The sequence below is a fragment of the Hypanus sabinus genome, chromosome 3 (assembly GCF_030144855.1).
Source record: "Hypanus sabinus isolate sHypSab1 chromosome 3, sHypSab1.hap1, whole genome shotgun sequence".
Taxonomy (NCBI): Eukaryota; Metazoa; Chordata; class Chondrichthyes; order Myliobatiformes; family Dasyatidae; genus Hypanus; species Hypanus sabinus.
In genome coordinates this window covers 94164256-94185920 of record NC_082708.1, presented here as the reverse complement: position 1 = coordinate 94185920, position 21665 = coordinate 94164256, and the positions used below count along the sequence as shown (strand labels likewise).

Sequence of the window (21665 nt, the reverse complement as noted above, 5' to 3'; positions counted from 1 at the left end):
TTCTGTGATTCCAGCCACAAATTCCAATCCCGGAATCTAACGCACGTGGCTTCCTTCAGAATGGCTTCCCGCTGCTGCGGGAACACTCTCTCGTGAATTCTTGGTGCGTCTGAGGGGGCTGTCCCCCTGAGACTCTCCTTTATACTTCCTCACGGGGTCGCAGGTGTCAATCAGGTTGGGATGATGCAATCTCTCTCTCAACCAGCCCACCTTGCCCGAGGGCTTTTCACGTGGTCTCCGTGAGACAGTAGTCGCTGTCGTCTTATTCTGTATCCCGGGTGGGACGTGCAATTTGGCACGTTTCTCTCTCTCTCACTTCCTGGGTCTACTGACCCCCCCCCCCCCCCCCCTTTCAACAGGTGCTCTTGCGATTCTCACAAAGGAGGGGGCTGGGATCATAACACATAAGATTTGGAAAAGACAAAGCCAAAATAAAAACCTGTGGAATTGGGACAATAGACGTAAGTGACCGTGCACCTATATATTTATCTGTTGATTTTTACCTGCAACCAAAGAATACTATTTGGAAACTGAATTCAAGTCTACTCAATGATCCATATTTTAAGGAACAAATTAAAAAAGAAATTGGTGTCTACTTAGAATTTAATGATAATGGAGAGGTTTCACCTCCCATTTTATGGGATACTCTGAAGGAGGTTTAAGAGGGAAAATTATAGCGATATCTTCATATAAGGAATAAAACATTAGAGAAATTACAAAATAGGCTGAAGGAACTAGAGAAAAAACAAATTGAATTTGGCACAGGATACATTAGGGGAAATTAAAAGAATAAGGAATGAAATAAATAATTTGGCTACGCAAGAAATCAAAAAAAACTTAAATGTTTCTGAAACAAAGACTTTATGAAAGTGGATCGAAATCTATGAAAATACTGGCGTGGAAACTGAAAAAAAAGCTAGCAGAAAATACAATTCATAGAATTAGGGACCCAAGAACGAAAATGATAAGAAATAAGCTAAGTGAAATTCAAGAAGCTTTTGAAAAGTGTTTTACAAAACTCTATATTGCGAAGTTCCAGGGGGAAGCATAACCCAAATTGACACCTTCTTGAATTCTCTAGAGTTACCCACTTTAAGCGAAGAACAAAATAGTACGATGACTGCTGGCATAACTGTTGAATTAAAATCTGCAGTTAATAGGCTTAAATTAAGCAAGTCACCAGGATCAGATGGGTATACGGCAGAGTGGTACAAAGAATTTAAAAATGAATTAATTCCTATTTTACTCCCCACATTGAACTGGGCTCTAAAAAAAGGCACAAATGCCACCCAGTTGGAAGGAAGCGATCATCTCAGCTATACCGAAAGAAGGCAAGGATAAAATGGAATACGGGTCATTTAGACCAATATCCGTTCTTAATGTAGATTATAGGTTATTTACCTCCATCATGGTCAAACGATTAGAAGAGTTTCTACCCATACTGATACATAATGATCAGACAGGTTTTATACAGTGCCAGACACAAAACAATATACGAAGGACACTTCACATTATGGATCATATACAAAAAAATAAAATCGAAGTAATAGTGATAAGCATGGACGCTGAAAAAGCATTTGATTCGGTTAATTGGAATTTCCTTTACAGAGTTGTACATGGATTTCGTTTCCAAGATGCAATTATTAAAACTATACAGACACTATATGACAATCCTACTGCTAGGATTAAAATCAATGGATATTTATCAAATAGTCTTACCCGAGAAAGGGTTGTGCATGGTCACCGCTACTCTTCGCGTTATATCTGGAACCATTAGCTCAATACATCTGACAAAATGAAGGTATTGGGAATTACTATTAAAGGGACAGAGCATAAATTGGCTTGTTATGCGGATGACATTTTGATCCATCTGGGGCAACCAACATACTCTTTGCCTAAATTGATGCAATCCTTTGAACAATATGGTCAATTATCAGGATAAAAGATCAACATATATAAAACCCAATTACTTTCAAATTACTATAGTCCACCAAGAGAAATAGAAAATCGATACCCCTGGGCATGGCACACAGAGTCTTTCAAATATTTGGGCATCATTATGCCAGAAGATTTGGCAAAATTATCAGAATGTAATTATCAGCCTTTATATAAAAAAATTAAGGAAGATGTGGCAAGATGGAACCTGATTCCTTTTTTTCAGTCTCAGTTCAAGGATTGTCTGTTAAAATGAATATACTGCCCAGACTGTTATATCTCTTTCAGACCCTACCAATAGAGATTAATCAAAATCAATTCAATGAATGGAACAAGAGTAAAAGGCCTAGAATTCGTCTCAAAACTTTGCAATTAGCAAAGGAAAAGGGGGGATGGGGCTTACCTTCTCTTAGAGATTATTATTTTGCAGCACAGTTGAGAGTTGTGATACGTTGGTGCATCCCAATGGACACTCAATGGAAAAACATTGAGGAGCAGGTATTTCCCATCCCCATACAAGGAATTTTGGCTGATGACAACCTGCAAAGGTACATAAATGCTATTGATAACCCATGGGTGAAATTGACTCTTAAAATATAGAAAACTACTGTAAAAGAATATAATCTAGAGGGAGATATTGCAATTCTTAAATGGTGTGCATATGACTGGAATTTTACCCCAAATAAATTGGATGCTAGATTTAAGGACTGGACAGCTAAAGGAATAACAGTTCTTTGCAACATAATGAAAGAAGGAACACTGTTCAGTTTTGAAATGCTTGAAGAGAAACACTTATTAGAAAAACAAGATTTTTATCGGTATTTACAGATGCGACAATATGTTAATAAGACACTTAAAAATTAACTAAGGCAAATACATGCTTGATAGAGCTCTTTAGAAAAGCATATAATTCAGATAATGGTAGTAGAATCATTTCAAGCATGTATAAGGGGTTGTCAAATCTTAAAACACATTCGATTTCATACATTAAAACAAACTGGGAGAAAGAAGGAGGGATAATTATATCTGAGGAAGAATGGACAATAATATGGAGATATCAATGGAAGTATACCAGTTCACAGAAATGGAGGGAGTTTGGATGGAAAAACTTGATAAGGTATTTTATTACACCCTCTCAGAAATCCCATCATGATAGTAACCTTCCTGTTTGCTGGAGAAATTGTGGAAATCAAAATGCAAATCATTATCATTTTTTGGGACTTCCCTGTTATCAAAAACTATTGGAGGGGGATACTCAATGCCCTACAAGACACCTTTAAATGTGAAATGCCCTTGGAGAGTAAGACCATATATTATGGATATATACCTCAAGAATGGTTGAAAAAAGATAAATATTTATGAATATATTGTTGGTGGTTGGTAAAAAGACTCTTGCTAGGAAATGGTTATCACAGAAGAGCCTAACTTTAAGTACATGGATGGAAATTACAATGGACATTTACAAAATGGAGAAGATAACAGCATCTGTTAATCATAAGCTGGAACAATTTGATTCATACTGGGAAAAATGGTTTAACTACATAATGCCTCATAGGCCTGATTTTATTCCCACAAATCAATGAATCTGTTGTAAAAAAAAAGATCACTCCCTATTTGTACATAGTTCTTTCCTTTTGCTTTTTTTTCTTTCCATTCTTACTTTGTAGAGATTTTGTGATATATATGATTATTTGATATATATGTACAATGTCTGAAATACATCTCATGGAAATGTTTGCTTGATGAACTTCAATAAAAAAATAAATCACAAAAAAATCAATTAACCTAATAGCATATCTTACATCAATAACTGCTGCATTAGCACTGACCCTTAACTGCTTAATTGTTAATGAAATTGTGTAAACTGAATGCTTGAGTAAATCTGTTTATTTCTTGTAGGAAGCCACGACACAACTATACGACTGTGGGATTTGGTAGCAGGGAAAACTAGAGTCACTTTAACCAATCATAAGAAGTCTGTTCGTTCTCTCATTCTCCATCCAAGACAGTACGTCTTATTCTATATTGTTTCTATAATGTGTTAATATTTTTGGTCTGATTGAACAATTAATGAGGTGGTTACTTTGGTTAAAATTGGGCATTGTGAATTTTACTTTGTTTTATTTATTCACAAAGTTTATCAACCATGTGTTATGTGATCAATGTATTTATTTTATTATAGGTATACCTTTGCTTCTGGTTCTCCAGATAATATAAAGCAGTGGAAGTGTCCAGATGGTATTTTTATTCAGAATCTACCCGGTCACAATGCTATTATCAACACACTTGCTGTCAACTCAGATGGCGTGTTAGTATCTGGAGGTAAGCCATAGTATCAAAAAAAAGGGAATTATCTTCTTTAGGCCAAAACCACATTTTTTGCCCATATTAGGGCAGGATTAATTAAACTTCAGAGTGGCAGTGATGCATTTGGTAATACTGCTACCTCACAGTCCCAGAGGCACGGTTTCAATGCTGACTTTGATTACTATGTCTGTGGTGTTTGCGTATTCTTCATGGCACCTTTTGGATTTAGTTTGGGTGCTCTGGTGTCCTTGCACATCCCAAAGATTTATGAGTTGTTGGGTTAATTACACCTAGTCTAGATGAATGGCCAAATCTGGTGAAAATGAAAATTTGGGATTAATGTTGGATTAGTGTAATGGGTGGTTGATGATTAGTAGAGACTCCATGGGTTAAAGGACCTGTGTCTGTGTTCTATAATATGACACCTCACTAGATCTCTATAAATTAAACCTCGATAGTGTGGTAAAGTGCACAAAATAATCTTGTGAAATGTGTAATGGTGATCAATTACAGGAGCTCCCATGGTGACAAATGACCTGACTTAAGGGAATCTAGCTTTACTCAAGTTCTCTTGTACACTTTTTAAAGCACTTTTCAGGATAGTAATAATATATTTTGTGGTTTTCACTAATGACTGGATACAATATACACTCAGTGAGGTCTTCTGCTGTATCCACTTCAAGGTTTGACATGTGTGTTCAGAGGTGCTATTCTGCATACCTTCTTGTCAGCCTGAATGAGAGCTTATTACAAGGTATTTTCACCTACTGCCACTCACCAAATGGTTTCTGGTTTTGCACCATTCTCTGTAAACCCTAGAGAATGTTGTGCGTGAAAATTTCAGGAGATCAATGGTTTCTGAGATACTCCAACCAGCCTGTATGGCATCAATCATTCCACAGTCAAAAGCACTAAGATCAGATTTTTTTCCACGTTCTAATGTTTGGTCTGACTAATAATGTCTGCATGCTTTTATGCATTGGGTTGTTGCCACGTGATCAACTGATTATGTATCTCATTAACGAGGAGATGTACAGGTTTACCTAGCGGGGCCGCTCAATTTGTATGAACATCGCTTCCTGTGTGTAAGCTGTATTTTATCATTTCCTGCACTGTTCATTTGGATTCAATTTATCATTTATTTGCCCTCGGAATAGCAAATTCTGTAGGTTTTAAGTTTTGTTAATAACAGTAAACATTGTAAATATATTTTGAAGGGAGTTCTATGTTTATTATTGTTATCGTTGCACCACAAGTTCTCTACACAGCATGGTAATGGAGTGTTCCATATGTGTATTACTTTGGTTAACACTGATAGCAAGAATAATCTACAGTTTTATTCAGTATATTCAGCTATGCAACATTCTGTATTGTACTTATTTGCTGCAGTTTCACTAGTAAGATCTCATTAAAAACCCTGAAGAAAGCTTCTGTCTTGGGTGTTTTTTAAGAAGGTGTTTAGCTGGAGACTGAACAAATGCTATGGCTGTCCAGAGGCAGTCAAAGAATCTCTCATCAGTAGACTTGGTAATTTTCCAGACCTCCCTCTCAACTACAAGTCACAAAAAGCAATGATTACGTACTCGGACTGACAGCAAGAAGAATAAACCCTGTAGTAGAGAAATAGTCAAGTAGAAAACAAAGCATCGTGCCAACTATCCGCCATTTTCATTCCTGGTGAATTCGTCTGTCACCAAGCAGAAATGTGAAATGTTGCTAGTTTTATGCTCTCAACTTCTGGTAACGTCATTCAAAGAGAGGTCTGCAGCAAAAATATGGGAAACCAGAACCCCTATCACAGTCAACATAACTGAAGTACAAACCCCATTTCCAGAAAAGTTGGGATATTGTCCAAAATGCAATAAAAACAAAAATCTGTGATATGTTAATTCATGTGAACCTTTATTTAACTGACAAAAGTACAAAGAAAAGATTTTCAATAGTTTTACTGACCAACTTAATTGTATTTTGTAAATATACACAAATTTAGAATTTGATAGCTGCAACACACTCAACAAAAGTTGGGACAGAGTTAAAATAAGATTGAAAAGTGCACAGAATATTCAAGTAACTCCGGTTTGGAAGACTCCACATTAATCAGGCTAATTGGTAGCAGGTGAGGTATCATGACTGGGTATAAAAGAAGCGTCCATCAAGGCTCAGTCTTTGCAAGCAAGGATGGGTCATGGCTCACCCCTTTGTGCCAAAATTTGTGAGAGAATTGTTAGTCAGTTCAAAAGGAACATTTCCCAATGCAAGATTACAGAGAATTTAGGTCTTTCAACATCTACAGTACATAATATTGTGAAAAGATTCAGAGAATTCAGAGACATCTCAGTGCGTAAAGGGCAAGGTCGGAAACCACTGTTGAATGCGTGTGATCTTTGAACCCTCAGGCAGCACTGCCTAAGAAACCATCATGCTACTATGACAAAGCCACCTGGGCTCGGGAGTACTTTGGAAAACCATTGTCACTTAACACAGTCCGTCGCTGCATCCAGAAATGGAACTTGAAACTGTATTACGCGAGGAGGAAGCCATACATCAACTCTATGCAGAAACGCCAGTGAGTTTTCTGGGCCCGAGCTCATCTCAGATGGACTGAAAGACTGTGGAACCATGTGCTGTGATCGGCTGAGTCCACATTTCAGCTAGTTTTCGGAAAAAATGGGCGTCGAGTTCTCCGTGCCAAAGATGAAAACAACTATCCTGATTGTTATCAGCAAAAGGTGCAAAAGCCTGCATCTGTGATGGTATGGGGGTGCATCAGTGCCCACGGCATGGGTGAGTTGCATGTATGTGAAGGTACCATTGACTCTGAGGTGTATGTAAGGATTTTAGAGAGACATATGTTGCCATTAAGGTGATGTCTCTTCCCGGGACATCCATGCTTATTTCAGCAGGTCAATGCCAGACCACATTCTGCACGGGCTACAACAGCGTGGCTTTGTAGACTCAGAGTGCGTGTGCTTGACTGGCCTGCTGTCAGTCCAGATCTATCTCCTATTGAAAATGCATGGCGCATCATGAAGAGGAGAATCAGACAACGGAGACAACGGACTGTTGAGCAGCTGAAGTCTTATATCAAGCAAGAATGGACAAAATTTCCAACGGCAAATCTACTACAATTAGTATCCTCAGTTCCAAAACGATTAAAAAGTGTTATTAAAAGGAAAAGTGATGTAACACAATGGGAAACATGCCTCTGTCCCAACTTTTGATGAGTGTGTTGCAGCCATCAAATTCTAAATTTGTGTATATTTACAAAATACAATTAAGTTGGTCAGTAAAACTATTGAAAATCCTTTCTTTGTACTTTTGTCAGTTAAATAAAGGTTCACATGAATTAACATCACCGATTTTTGTTTTTATTGCATTTTGGAAAATATCCCAACTTTTCTGGAAATGGGGTTTGTAGAAAACTCTCCAATAGATGATGCCCTATCCATAAGAAATCTGACTCCTTAAGGAATTGCAGAGGATTCAGAAAAACACTTGCAGATTGGCCACACTTTCTAAAGAAGCAATCAATATATTTCAACCATATACCATCAGATGACTCTAGAGCAGTGTTTCCCAACCATTCTTAGCCCTGAAACGCTTCCATACTTGCCAATGCCCCTCAAAAGCACTTCCATACTTGGCAACGCCCCTCTTCGGCACAATATACTTTCTGGCATTGTATGTAAGTGTAGCTTGTAGGTAAGCAAACCAAATACCATGATATACTTTTGCTCTACCAGATTTAGGCAAGTTGATCTTCTGTCACTTACAGCATGATTATAAGCTGGCCCCTTCCATTGAAGTTGAGATCTTCCTTTGAATTCAGATTTAGTTTATTGTCATTTAGAAACCACAAATGCAATACAGTTAAAAAATGAGACAATGTTCCTCCAGAAAGATATCACAAAAGCATACGACAAAACAGACTAAACCAGAAAATCCACATAACGTTTGGCAATCCCCAATTCAGAGTCTGGAGAGACTGCTGCGTATTAATATCGCGCTACCGTCTTAGCGCGTTTCCCAGAAAGGAGCTCCAATTCCACCAGACAAACAAGACCAAAAACTAAAGCCACAAGACCTGCACAAAACCACATAGTTACAACAGTGCAAACAATAGCATAATTGATTAAAAAAACAGACCATGAGCACAGTAAAAATAGTCCAAAGATGTTAAAGGACTGTAAGTTCAAAAGAAATCACCACACAGTTTCCACAAGTCCTGAGGGTCCTGACAGACTCGCCATCCCACGCTGGCGGCAGGAGGGAATACCCCCGCTATGGACTTCCATGGCGCCGCCCGATTCAGCCTCGCCAAAAGTGACCTGACCGCAGCAAACTCCGAGTCAGTTGAACCTCCGAGCCAACAACCATCCCCTCCGGCACAGCTGCTCCGAGCACCATCCTCTGCTGAGCGTATTAAGACAGCCCCGCCATCGGCAATGCGACCCTGAGAACTGGGGCCTGTTCTTCCCAGCAGAGTCCCGGACCTCACAGCAGCAGCAATGAAGAAGGTCTTTCTGGAGATTTCCTGATGTTCATACGTGCTCGCACATCCGTTTTCAATCGATTATGATTGCGCACGGCACCCCACTTCACAAAAAACAGATAATCAGCTCTGGAGTGGTTGCTGCAAACTGCATCGCGCCACCATCTTGGAATCACACAGCTGTTCTCCACAACAACTCCTACCTAACGACAGAGCATGTCTCATGTCCCTTAGTCAGAAGGAAACCCTAAATGAAAGAAAAAAATTCTTTCATTGGGAGATTCTTCAAGAACATTCATGCTGAACCAGCTCCTCCACAAGATTTTACAAAGAAAAGTGGTATTTGCCCAACATTGGTGTTTCCCTCCCCCAAAAACCTGCACAAATAAGAAATGTCAAAACCATTTTTCTGAATGACGTGCCCTTGTGGCGCCAGACCTTAATAGCGGTCTGCTCAGAGTCCTCATGTGCTTCAGAACTGAGTCCATCGCAGTGATAGCAAACACTGAATAAATGTTCCCCAATTTCTGAGTGAGACAGGATCATTGAGACTACCTCAGATTCTTGTGGTTTTTTTGATCATCAACTGGGCAAGGGGATTGTGGAATACCACATGGGACTTCATGTATTTGGTGGCTGGCCCTCACCAGCTGTGACAATAAGAAGACAGCGAGGGAGAGAATGTATTCGGTACTGAAGCACAGAGGCACATAGGGACATGTTTATATTGATGATGGTCTTAAATCGCTTTCTAGTGCAGAAGGAGCAGTCAACATGCTGAACACAGCACAAAACATGTTGGCACAGTCTAATCTGACTTCTAAGATTGCATCCAGCAATCATGCAACATTTCCCATCTGAAGATCTGGCCCGAGGTCTACAGAATTTTGATCTTGTACTGGATCTCCCTCCTATGAAGTGCAGTCTGGACCTTGGATGGGACCTCATTATGAACACCTTTACTTCCCTGGTCACTGACAATATGATATGTTTTCGACTATCAGCAGCTTATCTGATCCTCTTGAATTTGCTGCTGCTATCCAGGGGCATTTCATGTTCAGAAAGCTGACCTCAGACACTTGTGGACAGGACGTCCCACTCCCAAGAGAGAAACATGAGCAATGGCACCAACTGGATCTTAAAGGCTTTAAGTCGTCAATGATTTTTGAGAAGGTGTTAAGCTCACTGCTTAGGGCAGTACACTAATAAAGTAGTCTTATCAGTTTAGTATTAAGGTGAATATGCAGTGAAATTAAAGAAATATTAAGTGTTTCCAGAATGATACAGTTATGGATAAACATATGTTTCTGATAATACAGAATAATTTGCTTACAGACAACAATCAGGAAACCAACCTTCGTGCAACCCAGTGGTTGCCTGTATATAGAAATTGCTGATTACCTGCACCGTAAAATTAACTTGAGTAGATTTTTTCCACTGTCTGTATTAATTTAAAGCTATGTCTATTTAAATAACTGTTAAGCAAAATGTTGGCATTGCAATATTTTAAGAATGTTAGTTTTCCAAGAGCACAATGATGCATGTTGTTATCAGCTACCACACAGGAATTGTACCACACTGAACAAGATAGTGTAAGTCACAACAAAAATATTACACATTCTTATGTTGTTACATGTATTTGCATGCTTAATACATTGTTATTTTAAATTTATATCAACAGCTGACAATGGCACTATGCATCTTTGGGACTGGAGAACTGGGTATAACTTCCAAAGAATACATGCTGCTGTGCAGCCAGGCTCCTTGGATAGTGAATCTGGGATTTTTGCATGCACATTTGACCAGTCAGAAAGCAGGTTACTTACAGCAGAAGCTGATAAAACAATCAAAGTCTACAAGGAAGATGACATGGCTGTATGTATTAACGTATTCTTGTTCTATAAGGAATAGCAATATCAATTTTTTGTGACTGGATTTCATCATGTTTTTATGACCAGATGTGAATTATCTTTGTCCAATTTAATCAAGCTACTGGAATAGAAACTGCCTTATCTGTCTAAAAATATGCCAGAAACTTAATGCAATTTGTAATGTGCAGAAAGAAAAAAAGAGCAAAGTTTAGAATAATACTTGTAAAGAGTTGGATAATTTCTAAATTGGTCAACAGTGTGGCATAAAATGATATATTGATAGAGATGATCAAAATTACAAGGTATAGATGTGTAATTGCAAGCTGACTTTTTCCACTCAGGTTGGGTGGGACTACAGCCAGAGGTCATGGGTTATTGGTGAAAGGAAAAGTTTAAGGAGAACATGAGGGGGAACTTTCAGTCAAAGAGGGGTGTGAAAGTGGAATGAGCTGTCATGCAAGCTGTATTTCAGTGTTTAACAGAAGTTTGGATAGGTTCATGGAATGTAGGTATATGGAGGAATGTAGGCCCTGATGCAGGTCGATGGGAATAAGCAGTTTAATTGGTTTGGTATGGACTTAGATGGGCAGAAGGGCCTGTGCTGTGCTTTTCTATGATTGACAATTATACTAAACAAGGTAGAGCCCTGGATGTGGTGTTTGATAAAGTTCTCCATGGTAAACTCATTCAGGAAGTTTGGAGGTATGGGATCCAGGGAATTTTGGCTGTGTGAATGCAGAATTGGCTTGTCAGTAGAAGCAGAGTGTGGTTGTAGGTGGAGAACGTTCTGCCTGGAGGTCAATGACCAGTGGTGATCCACAGGGATCTGTTCTGGACCCATGCTAATGGCAGAGTTGTGAATAGTTTGGAGGGTTGTTGTAGGTTGCATTGAGGACATTGGCAGGGTACACCTTAATGGACATTTCTTATGATTTCAGTGGGACAACAACATTAATTACGGGTTTCATCATTGAATCCAGTGTTGTGAGATGTAAAGTCCCCTGTTATGTGTCCGGCTGTGCCATGTTGTTGGTGGAGTGGGCAGCGTGGTGTTTGTCTCGATTTGGGTCACAACACCAGAATTGCCAGCGAGGTCTACACACCATGTATTATATTAGTCAACAGAAAACCTCATGTCCCTGCAGTTCTGTCACCAAATTATAGGAAAGATGTCAACAGAATAGAGAGAGTACAGAGGAGGTTTACCTGGGTTTCAGCACCTAAGTTACAGAGAAAGGTTGAACAAGTTAGGTCTTTATTCTTTGGAGCATAGAAGGTTGAGGGGAGACTTGATAGAGGTATTTAAAATTATGAGGGGGAATAGATAGAGTTGACATGGATAGGCTTTTCCCATTGAGAGCAGGGGAGATTCAAACAAGAGGACACGAGGGGGAATTCCTTTACTCAGAGAGTGGTAGCTGTGTGGAACGAGCTTCCAGTAGAAGTGGTAGAGGCAGGTTCGATTTTGTCATTTAAAGTAAAATTGGATAAGTATATGGACAGAAAAGGAATGGAGGGTTATGGGCTGAGTGCAGTTAGGTGGGACTAGGTGAGAGTAAGCATTCGGCAGGGACTCGAAGGGCCGAGATGGCCTGTTTCCATGCTGTAATTGTTATATGGTTACAGAGCTGGATTGAGCAGTGGCAGATGGAGTTCTTCCTGGAAAAGTGAAGTGATTCATTTTGAAAGGCTGGATTTGAAGGCAGAAAACAAGATTAATGTCAGCATTCTTGGTGGTGTGAAGGAACAGATAAATCTTGAGGTCCATGTCCATAGATCTTCAAAGTTGCTGTGCATGTTGATACGGTTGTGCAGAAGGTTGGTCTTCATTAGTCAGGGGATTGAGTTCAAGAGTCGTGAGTTAATGTTGCAACTCTATAAAAACCCTGGTTAAACCTTACTTTGAGTATTGTGTTCAGTTCTGTTTGTCTCATTTTCGGAAGGATGGAGAAGCTTTAGAAAGTTTGAAGAGGAGATATACCAGGATGCTACCTGGTCTAGAGGGCATGCCTTATGAGGATTCATCGAGAGAGTTCAGGCTTTTCTCCTTGGAGTGAAGGGGGTTGAGAGGAAATTTGATACAGGTGTACAAGGTAATAAGAGACATGGATAGAGTGGATAGTCAGAGACATTTTTCCCCAGAGCGGAAAAAGTAAAATCAGTGTGTTTTTAAGATGATTGGGGGGGATGTCAGGTGGGTGCATGGAATGCCTTGCCAGGTGCGTAGTACTTTAGGACATTTCCAAAACTTTTAGATAAGCCCATGGATAATAGAAACATTCAAGATTTTTAAAAAAGCAGAGCTTTCAGCTAGTTTTCACTGAACTGCACAATCCACACCGGGGGTGTGTGAAAAGAGCTACTTTTTAATCAGGGTGGCGATCAAGATTTTGAAGGCAATGTTTCGCAGCAGTTTTCTGATTTGAGGAGGGATCCATTAGAGAGGGCCAATAAGAATAATTCAAGTGCAAGCAGAGCAGCCATTCCTGTGAGTGTGCCGGTCTTTAGAGTGGCCTTGGCTCATCAGGTGTGGGTGAGATCAGGCTTGAGTGAGGTAGATTGTCTTGTAAGTTACTCTCTCTGTTCGTATTTGTTCATTTCTTATCTGGCATAGTATAGTGAGAATGGCGCTGGGGCAGACAGACAGACAGAAAGACATACTTTATTGATCCCGAGGGAAATTGGATTTCGTTACAGTCACACCAACCAAGAATAGTGAAGAAATATAGCAATATAAAACCATAAATAATTAAACAATAAGTTAATCATGCCAAGTGGGAATAAGTCCAGGACCAGCCTATTGGCACAGGGTGTCTGACAGTCCCAGGGAGGAGTTGTAAAGTTTGATGGCCACAGGTAGGAATGACTTCCTATGATGCTCAGTGTTACATCTTGGTGGAATGTGTCTCTGGCTGAATGTACTCCTGTGCCTAACCAGTACATTATGGAGTGGATGGGAGTCATTTCCAAGATGGCATGCAACTTGGACAGCATCTTCTTTTCAGACACCACCATCAGAGAGTCCAGTTCTAACGCCACAACATCACTGGCCTTACGAATGACTTTGTTGATTCTGCTACCCTCAGCCTGCTGTCCCAGCACACAACAGCAAACATGATAGCACTGGCCACCACAGCCTCGTAGAACATCCTCAGCATCTTCCGGCAGATGTTAAAGGACCTCAGTCTCCTCAGGAAATAGAGATGGCTCTGACCCTTCTTGTAGACAGCCTCAGTGTTCTTTGACTAGTCCAGTTTATTGTCCATTCGTATCCCCAGGTATTTGTAATCCTCCACCATGTCCACACTGACCCCTTGGATGGAAACAGGGGTCACCGGTGTTTTTGTATTGTGTGTGGGGTGTGGGAAGGCTAGGGGACTGGAGACTGGGAAACACATCTGCACCAGGTGTACCAAGCTACAGGTCTTGAGCGAATGTATTGAGGATCTGGAGCTGCAACTCAATGACCTTTGACTCATGGGAGAATGAGGAGGTGATAGAAAGAAGCTACTCCTAACTTGCAGGAGTCACGTAACTGGGTGACTGTCAGGAGGAGGAGAGGACATGCACAGCCAGTGCAGAGTACACCTGTGGCTGTTCCCCTCAATATTAAGTATATAACTTCAGATGCCGTTGAGGGGTCGACCTACTAGGGGCGGTGTTGGGAAGACACAGTGACCAAGTGTCAGGCACTGAGTCTGGTGCCGTGGCTCAGACGAGCAGAGAGGTGAAGAAGACTGCAGTGTTGATAGGAAGGAACAGAGATGAGCATCTGTGGCAACAATAGAGATGCCCAGAATGTTGCCTCCCTGGTGCCAGGATTGTGTTACGAAATCCCATAACTGGATCACTTACCAGCAAGGATAGAGAGGTCCGTTGAAATCTGATGATACTATTTTTAAAAGTCTTTATTTATGAAGGGGCACAAAAATAAGATTAGTACAAACATTCAGATAATATACGTCGTCACTACTCAATCTAAAAGCACGGTTTTAATAATAACCATCAATAAGAAACAGCTCGATCGTTTGTCTAGGGGAGTTGGGGGGGACAGCCTATCTGGGGGAAGCAACAGTGGCCGTGCCTTCGGCACAGAGTCCAGCCCTGTAGCTCAGAAGGGTAGGGAAAGGAAGAGGAAGGCAGTAGTAATAGGGGACTCAATAGTTAGGGGGTCAGATAGGCAATTCTGTGGAAGCAGTCAGGAGACCACATATATAGTTTGCCTCCCTGGTGCCAGGGTCTGGGATGTTTCTGATCGCGTCCAAGATATCCTGAAGTGGGAGGGTGAGGAGCCAGAGATCGTGGTACATATAGGTACCAATGACATAGGTAGGAAAAGGGAAGAGGTCCTGAAAGGAGAATATAGGGAGTTAGGAAGGGAGTTGAGAAGAAGGACTGCAAAGGTAGTAATCTCGGGATTACTGCCTGTGCCACACGACAGTGAGAGTAGGAATGGAATGAGGTGGAGGATAAATGTGTGGCTGAGGGAATGGAGCAGGGGGCAGGGATTCAAGTTTCTGGATCATTGGGACCTCTTTTGGGGCAGGTGTGACCTGTACAAAAAGGACGGGTTGCTCTTGAATCCTAGGGTAACCAATATCCTGGCAGGGAGATTTGCAAAGGCTACTGGGGAGACTTTAAACTGGAATGGTTGGGGGGTGGGAATCAAATTGAAGAGACTAGGAGAGAGGAGGTTAGTTCACAAATAGAGAAAGCTAGTAGACAGTGTGTGAGGGAGGATAGGCAGGTGACAGAGAAGGGGAGCGCTCAGACCAAAGATGTAGGGGAGAAGGAAGAAAAAGATAATGAAGTTGTTTGCACTGTTAAGGATAAATGGAGAGTAAGAGGTGGAGAGTTTCTTAAATGCATCTATTTTAATGGAGCATTGTAAGAAAGGTGGATGAGCTTAGAGCATGGATTGATACCTGGAAATATGATGTTGTAGCTATTAGTGAAATATAGTTGCAGGAGGGGTGTGATTGGCAACTAAATATTTCTGGATTTTGTTGCTTCAGGTGTGATAGAACCGGAAGGGCAAGAGGAGGAGGTGTTGCATTGCTTGTCACAGAAAATATTACAGCGGTGCTTTGGCAGGATAGATTAGAGAGCTCATTTAGGGAGACTTTGGGCGGAATTGAGGAATGGGAAAGGTGTAGTAACACTTACGGTGGTGTATTATAGACCACCTAATGGGGAACGAGAATTGGAGGAGCAAATTTGTAGAGAAGTAGCAGATATTTGTAGTAAGCACAAGGTTGTGATTGTGGGAGATTTTAATTTTCCACTCAGACTGGGAAGCCCTTTCTATAAAAGGGCTGGATGGTTTGGAGTTTGTAAAATGTGTGCAGGATAGTTTTTTGCAGCAATACATAGAGGTACCAACTAGAGAAGGGGCAGTGTTGGATCTCCTGTTAGGGAATGAGATAGGTCAGGTGACGGAGGTATGTGTTGGGGAGCACTTTGGGTCCAGTGATCCCAATGCCATTAGTTTCAATAGAATTATGGAGAAGGATAGGACTGGACCCAGGGTTGAGATTTTTGATTGGAGAAAGGCTAACTTTGAGGAGATGCGAAAGGATTTAGGCGTGGATTGGGACAATTTTTTTTATGGAAAGGATATAATAGAGAAATGGAGGTCATTTAAAGGTGAGATTTTGAGGGTACAGAATCTTAATGTTCCTGTTAGGTTGAAAGGAAAGGTTAAAAGTTTGAGAGAGCCATGGTTTTCAAGGGATATTGGAAACTTGGTTTGGAAAAAGAGGAAGATCTACAATAAATATAGGCAGCATGGAGTAAATGAGGTGCTCGAGGAATATAAAGTAATCTCTGGATTGCTGCCTGTGCCATATGCAAGAATAGGATGATTTGGCAGATGAATGTATGGCTGAGGAAATGCAGTGGGCAGGGGATCAGATTTATGGATCATTAGAATGTGTTACACGTGAACCCAAGGGGGTCCAATATCCTTCCTGACAGGTTGGCTAGAGTTGTTTAGGTGGTTATACTAATTTGGCAGGAGGATGGGAACCAGAGTAATAGTGTGGAAGATGAGATCATTGGTTTACAAACAAGCATTGTGTGGTGAGAGTTTTAGCAAGAAGAGGTTGATGATAGGGCAAACTTGCAGTCAACAGGATGAGTTACAAGGTAAAAGGTGAAAAAATCAAAAAAGGTGAACAAAATCAAAGATGAATACAGAACTAAAAGTGTTGTATTTGAATGTGCAGTATATAGAATAAGAGAAATGAACCTGTAGCACAGTTACAGATTGGCAGGTGTGATGTTGTAGGCATCATGGCTGCAAGAAGCTGGGAGATTAACATCCAAGAATACAAATTGTATTGAAAGGATAGGCTCTTTTGGTAACAAATTAAATCATTACAAAGAGGGTTGGAAGGTGTTGAATTATTGTTGTTAGAGCTAAGGGACTGAAAGGGTAAAAAGACCCAGATGGGAGTTGTATACAGACCCCCAAACAGTAGTAATGTGGCCTACAAGTTACCACAGGAGATAGAAAACGCGTACGAAAAGGGGGATTTCAATATGCGCGTAGATTGGAAAAATCAGGTTGGTGCAAGTTCCAAAGGAGTGAATTTGTAGAATGCCTATATGAGACAGATTTTTAGAACAGCTCAGTGGTTGAGCCCAGGAGGGGATCAGCTGTTCTGGATTAAGTGTTGTGCAATAACCAGAATTGATTAGAGAGCTTGAGGCAAAAGAACCCTTGGAGGCAACTGACCATAATATGATTGAATTCACTCTGAAATTTGAGAGAGAAGCTAAGGTCAGATGTATCAGTATTACTTAGAAACATAGAAAACCTACAGCACAATACAGGCCCTTTAGCCCACAAAGTTGTGCCGAACATGTCCCCTCCTTAGAAATTACTAGGCTTACCTATGACCCTCTGTTTTTCTAACCTCCATGTACCTATCCAAAAGTCTCAAAAGAACCTATCGTATCCGCCTCCACCACCATTGCCGGCAGCCCATTCCACACAGTCACCACTCTCTGAGTAAAAAAACTTAACCCTGAGTAGTAACAGTGATATTGAGGAGTAGATAGGGAAACAGATCCTCGAAAGGTGTAATAATAACAGTTGTTATGATGGAAGATTTTAATTTCCCAAATGTCAGTTGGCATGTGGATAAATGTGAGGTTATCCACTTTGGTGGCAAGAACAGGAAGGCAGATTACTATCTAAATGGAGTCAAGTTAGGAAAAGGGGAAGTACAACGAGATCTAGGTGTTCTTGTACATCAGTCAATGAAAGCAAGCATGCAGGTACAGCAGGCAGTGAAGAAAGCTAATGGCATGCTGTCTTTTATAACAAGAGGAATTGAGTATAGGAATAAAGAGGTCCTTCTGCAGCTGTACAGGGCCCTGGTGAGACCCCACCTGGATTATTGTGTGCAGTTTTGGTCTCCAAATTTGAGGAAGGACATACTTGCTATTGAGGGAGTGCAGTGTAGGTTCACAAGGTTAATTCCTGGAATGGCGGGACTGTCATATGTTGAAAGATTGGAGCAACTGGGCTTGTATACACTGGAATTTAGGATGAGAGGGGATCTGATTGAAACATATAAAATTATTAAGGGATTGGACACACTGGAGGCAGGAAGCATGTTCCCTCTGATGGGTGAGTCCAGAACTAGAGGCCACAGTTTAAGAATAAGGGGGAGGCCATTTAGAACAGAGATGCGGAGAAACTTTTTCACCCAGAGAGTGGTGGATATGTGGAATGCTCTGCCCCAGAAGGCAGTGGAGGCCAAGCCTCTGGATGCATTCAAGAGAGAGTTAGAGCTCTTATAGATAGTGGGGTCAAGGGATATGGGGAGAGGGCAGAAACGGGGTACTGATTGTGTATGATCAGCCATGATCACAGTGAATGGAGGTGCTGGCTAGAAGGGCCGAATGGCCTACTCCTGCACCTACTGTCTATTGTCTATCTCCCTAGAGAAGGGGCTTAGAGGGGTGGAGTTTGTTAGGTGTGTTCAGGAAGGTTTCTTGACACAATATGTAGGTAGGCCTAGAAGAGGTGAGGCTGTACTTGATTTGGTATTGGGAAATGAACTTGGTCAGGTGTCAGATCTCTCAGTGGGAGACCATTTTGGAGATGGTGATCATAATTCTATCTCCTTTACAATAGCATCGGAGAGAGATAGGAACAAACAAGTTAGAAAAGTGTTTAATTGGAGTAAGGGGAATTATGAGGTTATCAGGCAGAAAATTGGAGGCTTAAATTGGAAACATGTTCTCAGGGAAAAGTGTGGAAGAAATGTGGCAAATATTCAGGGAATATTTGTGTGAAGTGCTGTATAGGTACATTACAATGTGACAGAGAAGTTACGGTAGGGTACAGGAACCATGGTGTATAAAGGCTGTAATAAATCTAGTCAAGAAGAAAAGAAAAGCTTACAAAAGGTTCAGAGAGCTAGGTAATGTTAGAGATCCAGTAGATTATAAGGCTAATGGGAGCTTAAGAAGGAAATGAGGAGAGCCAGAAGGGGCCATGAGCAGGCCTTGGTAGGCAGGATTAAAGAAAACCCCAAGGCATTCTACATGGTAAATGGTAGGACATTGAAGAATGCAGTAGAACAGAGTGATCTAGGAATAATGTTGCATAGTTCCCTGAAGGTGGAATCTCATGTGGATAGGGTGATGAAACAAGCTTTTGGTATGTTGGCCTTTATAAATCAGACCATTGAGTGTAGGAGTTGGGATGTAATGTTAGAATTGTACAAGGCTTTGGTAAAGCTGAATTTGGAGTATTGTGTACAGTTCTGGTCACCGAATTATAGGAAAGATGTCAACAAAATAGAGTACAGAGAAGATTTACTAGAATGTTACCTGGGTTTCAGCACCTAAGTTACAGAGAAAGGTTGAACAAGTTTGGTCTTTCTTCTTTGGAGCGTAGAAGGTTGAGGAGGGACTTGATAGAGGTATTTAAAATTATGAGGGTGATAGAGTTGACATGGATAGGCTTTTTCCATTGAGAGTAGGGGAGATTCAAACGAGGACATGTTGAGAGTTAGGGGGCAAAAGTTTAAGGGTAACACGAGGGGAGAGTGGTAGCTGTGTGGAACGAGCTTCCAGTAGAAGTGGTAGAGGCAGGTTTGGTATTGTCAGTTAAAGTAAAATTGGATAGGTGTATGGACAGGAAAGGAACGGAGGGTTATGGGCTGAGTGCGGGTCAGTGGGACTAGGTGAGAGTAAGTGGTTGGCATGGACTAGAAGGGCCAAGATGGCCTGTTTCCTGTGCTGTAACTGTTATATGGTTATAAGTATGTGAAGAGCAAGAGAATAAAACATGAAAGAATAGGACCTATCAAGTGTGACAGTAGAAAAGTGTGTATGGAACCTGAGGAAATAGCAGAGGTACTTAATGAATACTTTACTTCAGTATTCAATATGGAAAAGGATCTTGGTGATTGTAGTGATGACTTTCAGCAGACTGAAAAGCTTGAGCATGTAGATATTAAGAAAGAGGATGTGCTGGAATTTTTGGAAAGCATTAAGTTGGATAAGTCACCAGGACCAGTTGAGTGGTACCCCAGGCTACTGTGGGAGGTGAGGGAGGAGATTACTGAGTCAGTGGCGATGACTTTTGCATCATCACTAGGGACGGGAGAGGTTCCATTGGATTGGAGGGTTGCGAATGTTCTTCCTGTATTCAAGAAAGGGAGTAGAGATAGCCCAGGAAATTATAGACCAGTGAGTCTTACCTCAGTGGTTGGTAAATTGATGGAGAAGATCCTGAGAGGCAGGGTCTATGAACATTTGGAGAGGTATAATATGATTAAGAGTAGTCAGTGTGGCTTTGTCAAGGGCAGGTCGTGCCTTATGAGCCTGATTGAATTCTTTCAGGATGTGACTAAGCACATTGATGAAGGAAGAACAGTAGATGTAGTGTATAAGGATATCAGCAAGGCATTTGATAAGGTACCCCATGCAAGGCTTATTGAGAAGTAAAGAGGCATAGGATCCAAGGGGACATTGCTTTGTGGATCCAGAACTGGCTTGCCCACAGAAGGCAAAGAGTGGTTGTAGACGGGTCATATTCTGCACGGGGATCAGTCACCAGTAGGATGCCTCGGATCTGTTCTGGGACCCTTATACTTCGTGATTTTTATAAATGACCTGGATGAGGAAGTGAAGGGATGGGTTATTAAGTTCACTGATGACACAAAGGTTGGAGGTGTTGTGGGTAGTGTGGAGGGCTGTCAAAGATTACAGTTGGACATTGATAGGATGCAAAACTGGGCTGAGAAGTGGCAGATGGAGTTCAACCCAAATAAGTGTGAGGTGATTCATGTTGGTACGTCAAATATGATGGCAGACTATAGTATTAATGGTAAGACTCTTGACAGTGTGGAGGATCAGAGGGATCTTGGGGTCCAAGTTCATAGAACGCTCAAAAGCAGCTGCGCAGGTTGACTCTGTGGTTAGGAAGGCGAATCGTGTATTGCCCTTCATCAATTGTGGAATTGAAGTTAGGAGCCAAGAGGTTTAAGGTGCCAGGGAGTAGCTACAGAGGAGATGTCAGGGGTTAAGTTTTTTACTCAGAGACTGGTGAATGTGTGGAATGAGCCAGCGGTGGAGGCGGGTATGATAGGGTCTTTTAAGAGACACTTAGATAGGTACATGGAACTTAGTAATAATAGCTGTAGGTAAGCCTAGTAATTTCTAAGGTTAGAACATGTTCAGCACAACTTTGTGGGCCGAAGGGCCTATATTGTGCTGTAGGTTTTCAGTGTTTCTATCTCCTCTGTACCTACTCCCCAGCACCTTAAACCTGTGTCCTCTTGTGGCAGCCATTTCAGCCCTGGGAAAAAGCTATCCACACGATCAATGCCACTCATCATCTTATACATCTCTGTCAGGTCACCCCTCATCCACTTTCGCTCCAAGAAGAAAGGGCGGAGTTCACTCAACCTATTTTCATAAGGCAAGCTCCCCAATCCAGGCAACATCCTTGTAAATCTCCTCTGTGTCTTTATAACCATATAACAATCACAGCACGGTAACAGGCCATCTCAACCCTCCTAGTCCGTGCCGAA

The 21665-nt window shown here is 41.2% G+C and overlaps 2 protein-coding genes across 3 annotated transcripts in view; one reads left to right on the top strand and one right to left on the bottom strand.

The window, feature by feature from the left end:
* The window catches only part of fgb (fibrinogen beta chain), a 142332-nt gene extending 138509 nt beyond the window's left edge, over positions 1 to 3823 (bottom strand). Inside the window, exons 1-2 of the mRNA XM_059964804.1 lie at positions 2339 to 3823; positions 1720 to 1787 (exon numbers count right to left, since the gene is read on the bottom strand). The gene's annotated coding sequence lies outside the window, so the exon portion shown is untranslated. The remainder of the gene's footprint in view (positions 1 to 1719; positions 1788 to 2338) is intronic.
* plrg1 (pleiotropic regulator 1) overlaps positions 1 to 21665 on the top strand; it is a 90654-nt gene that overhangs the window by 56988 nt on the left and 12001 nt on the right. For both annotated transcript variants that reach the window (XM_059964799.1, XM_059964798.1), the window contains 3 exons: positions 3835 to 3943; positions 4118 to 4257; positions 10416 to 10609. In XM_059964799.1, coding sequence (XP_059820782.1) covers positions 3835 to 3943; positions 4118 to 4257; positions 10416 to 10609 — 443 coding nt within the window. The remainder of the gene's footprint in view (positions 1 to 3834; positions 3944 to 4117; positions 4258 to 10415; positions 10610 to 21665) is intronic.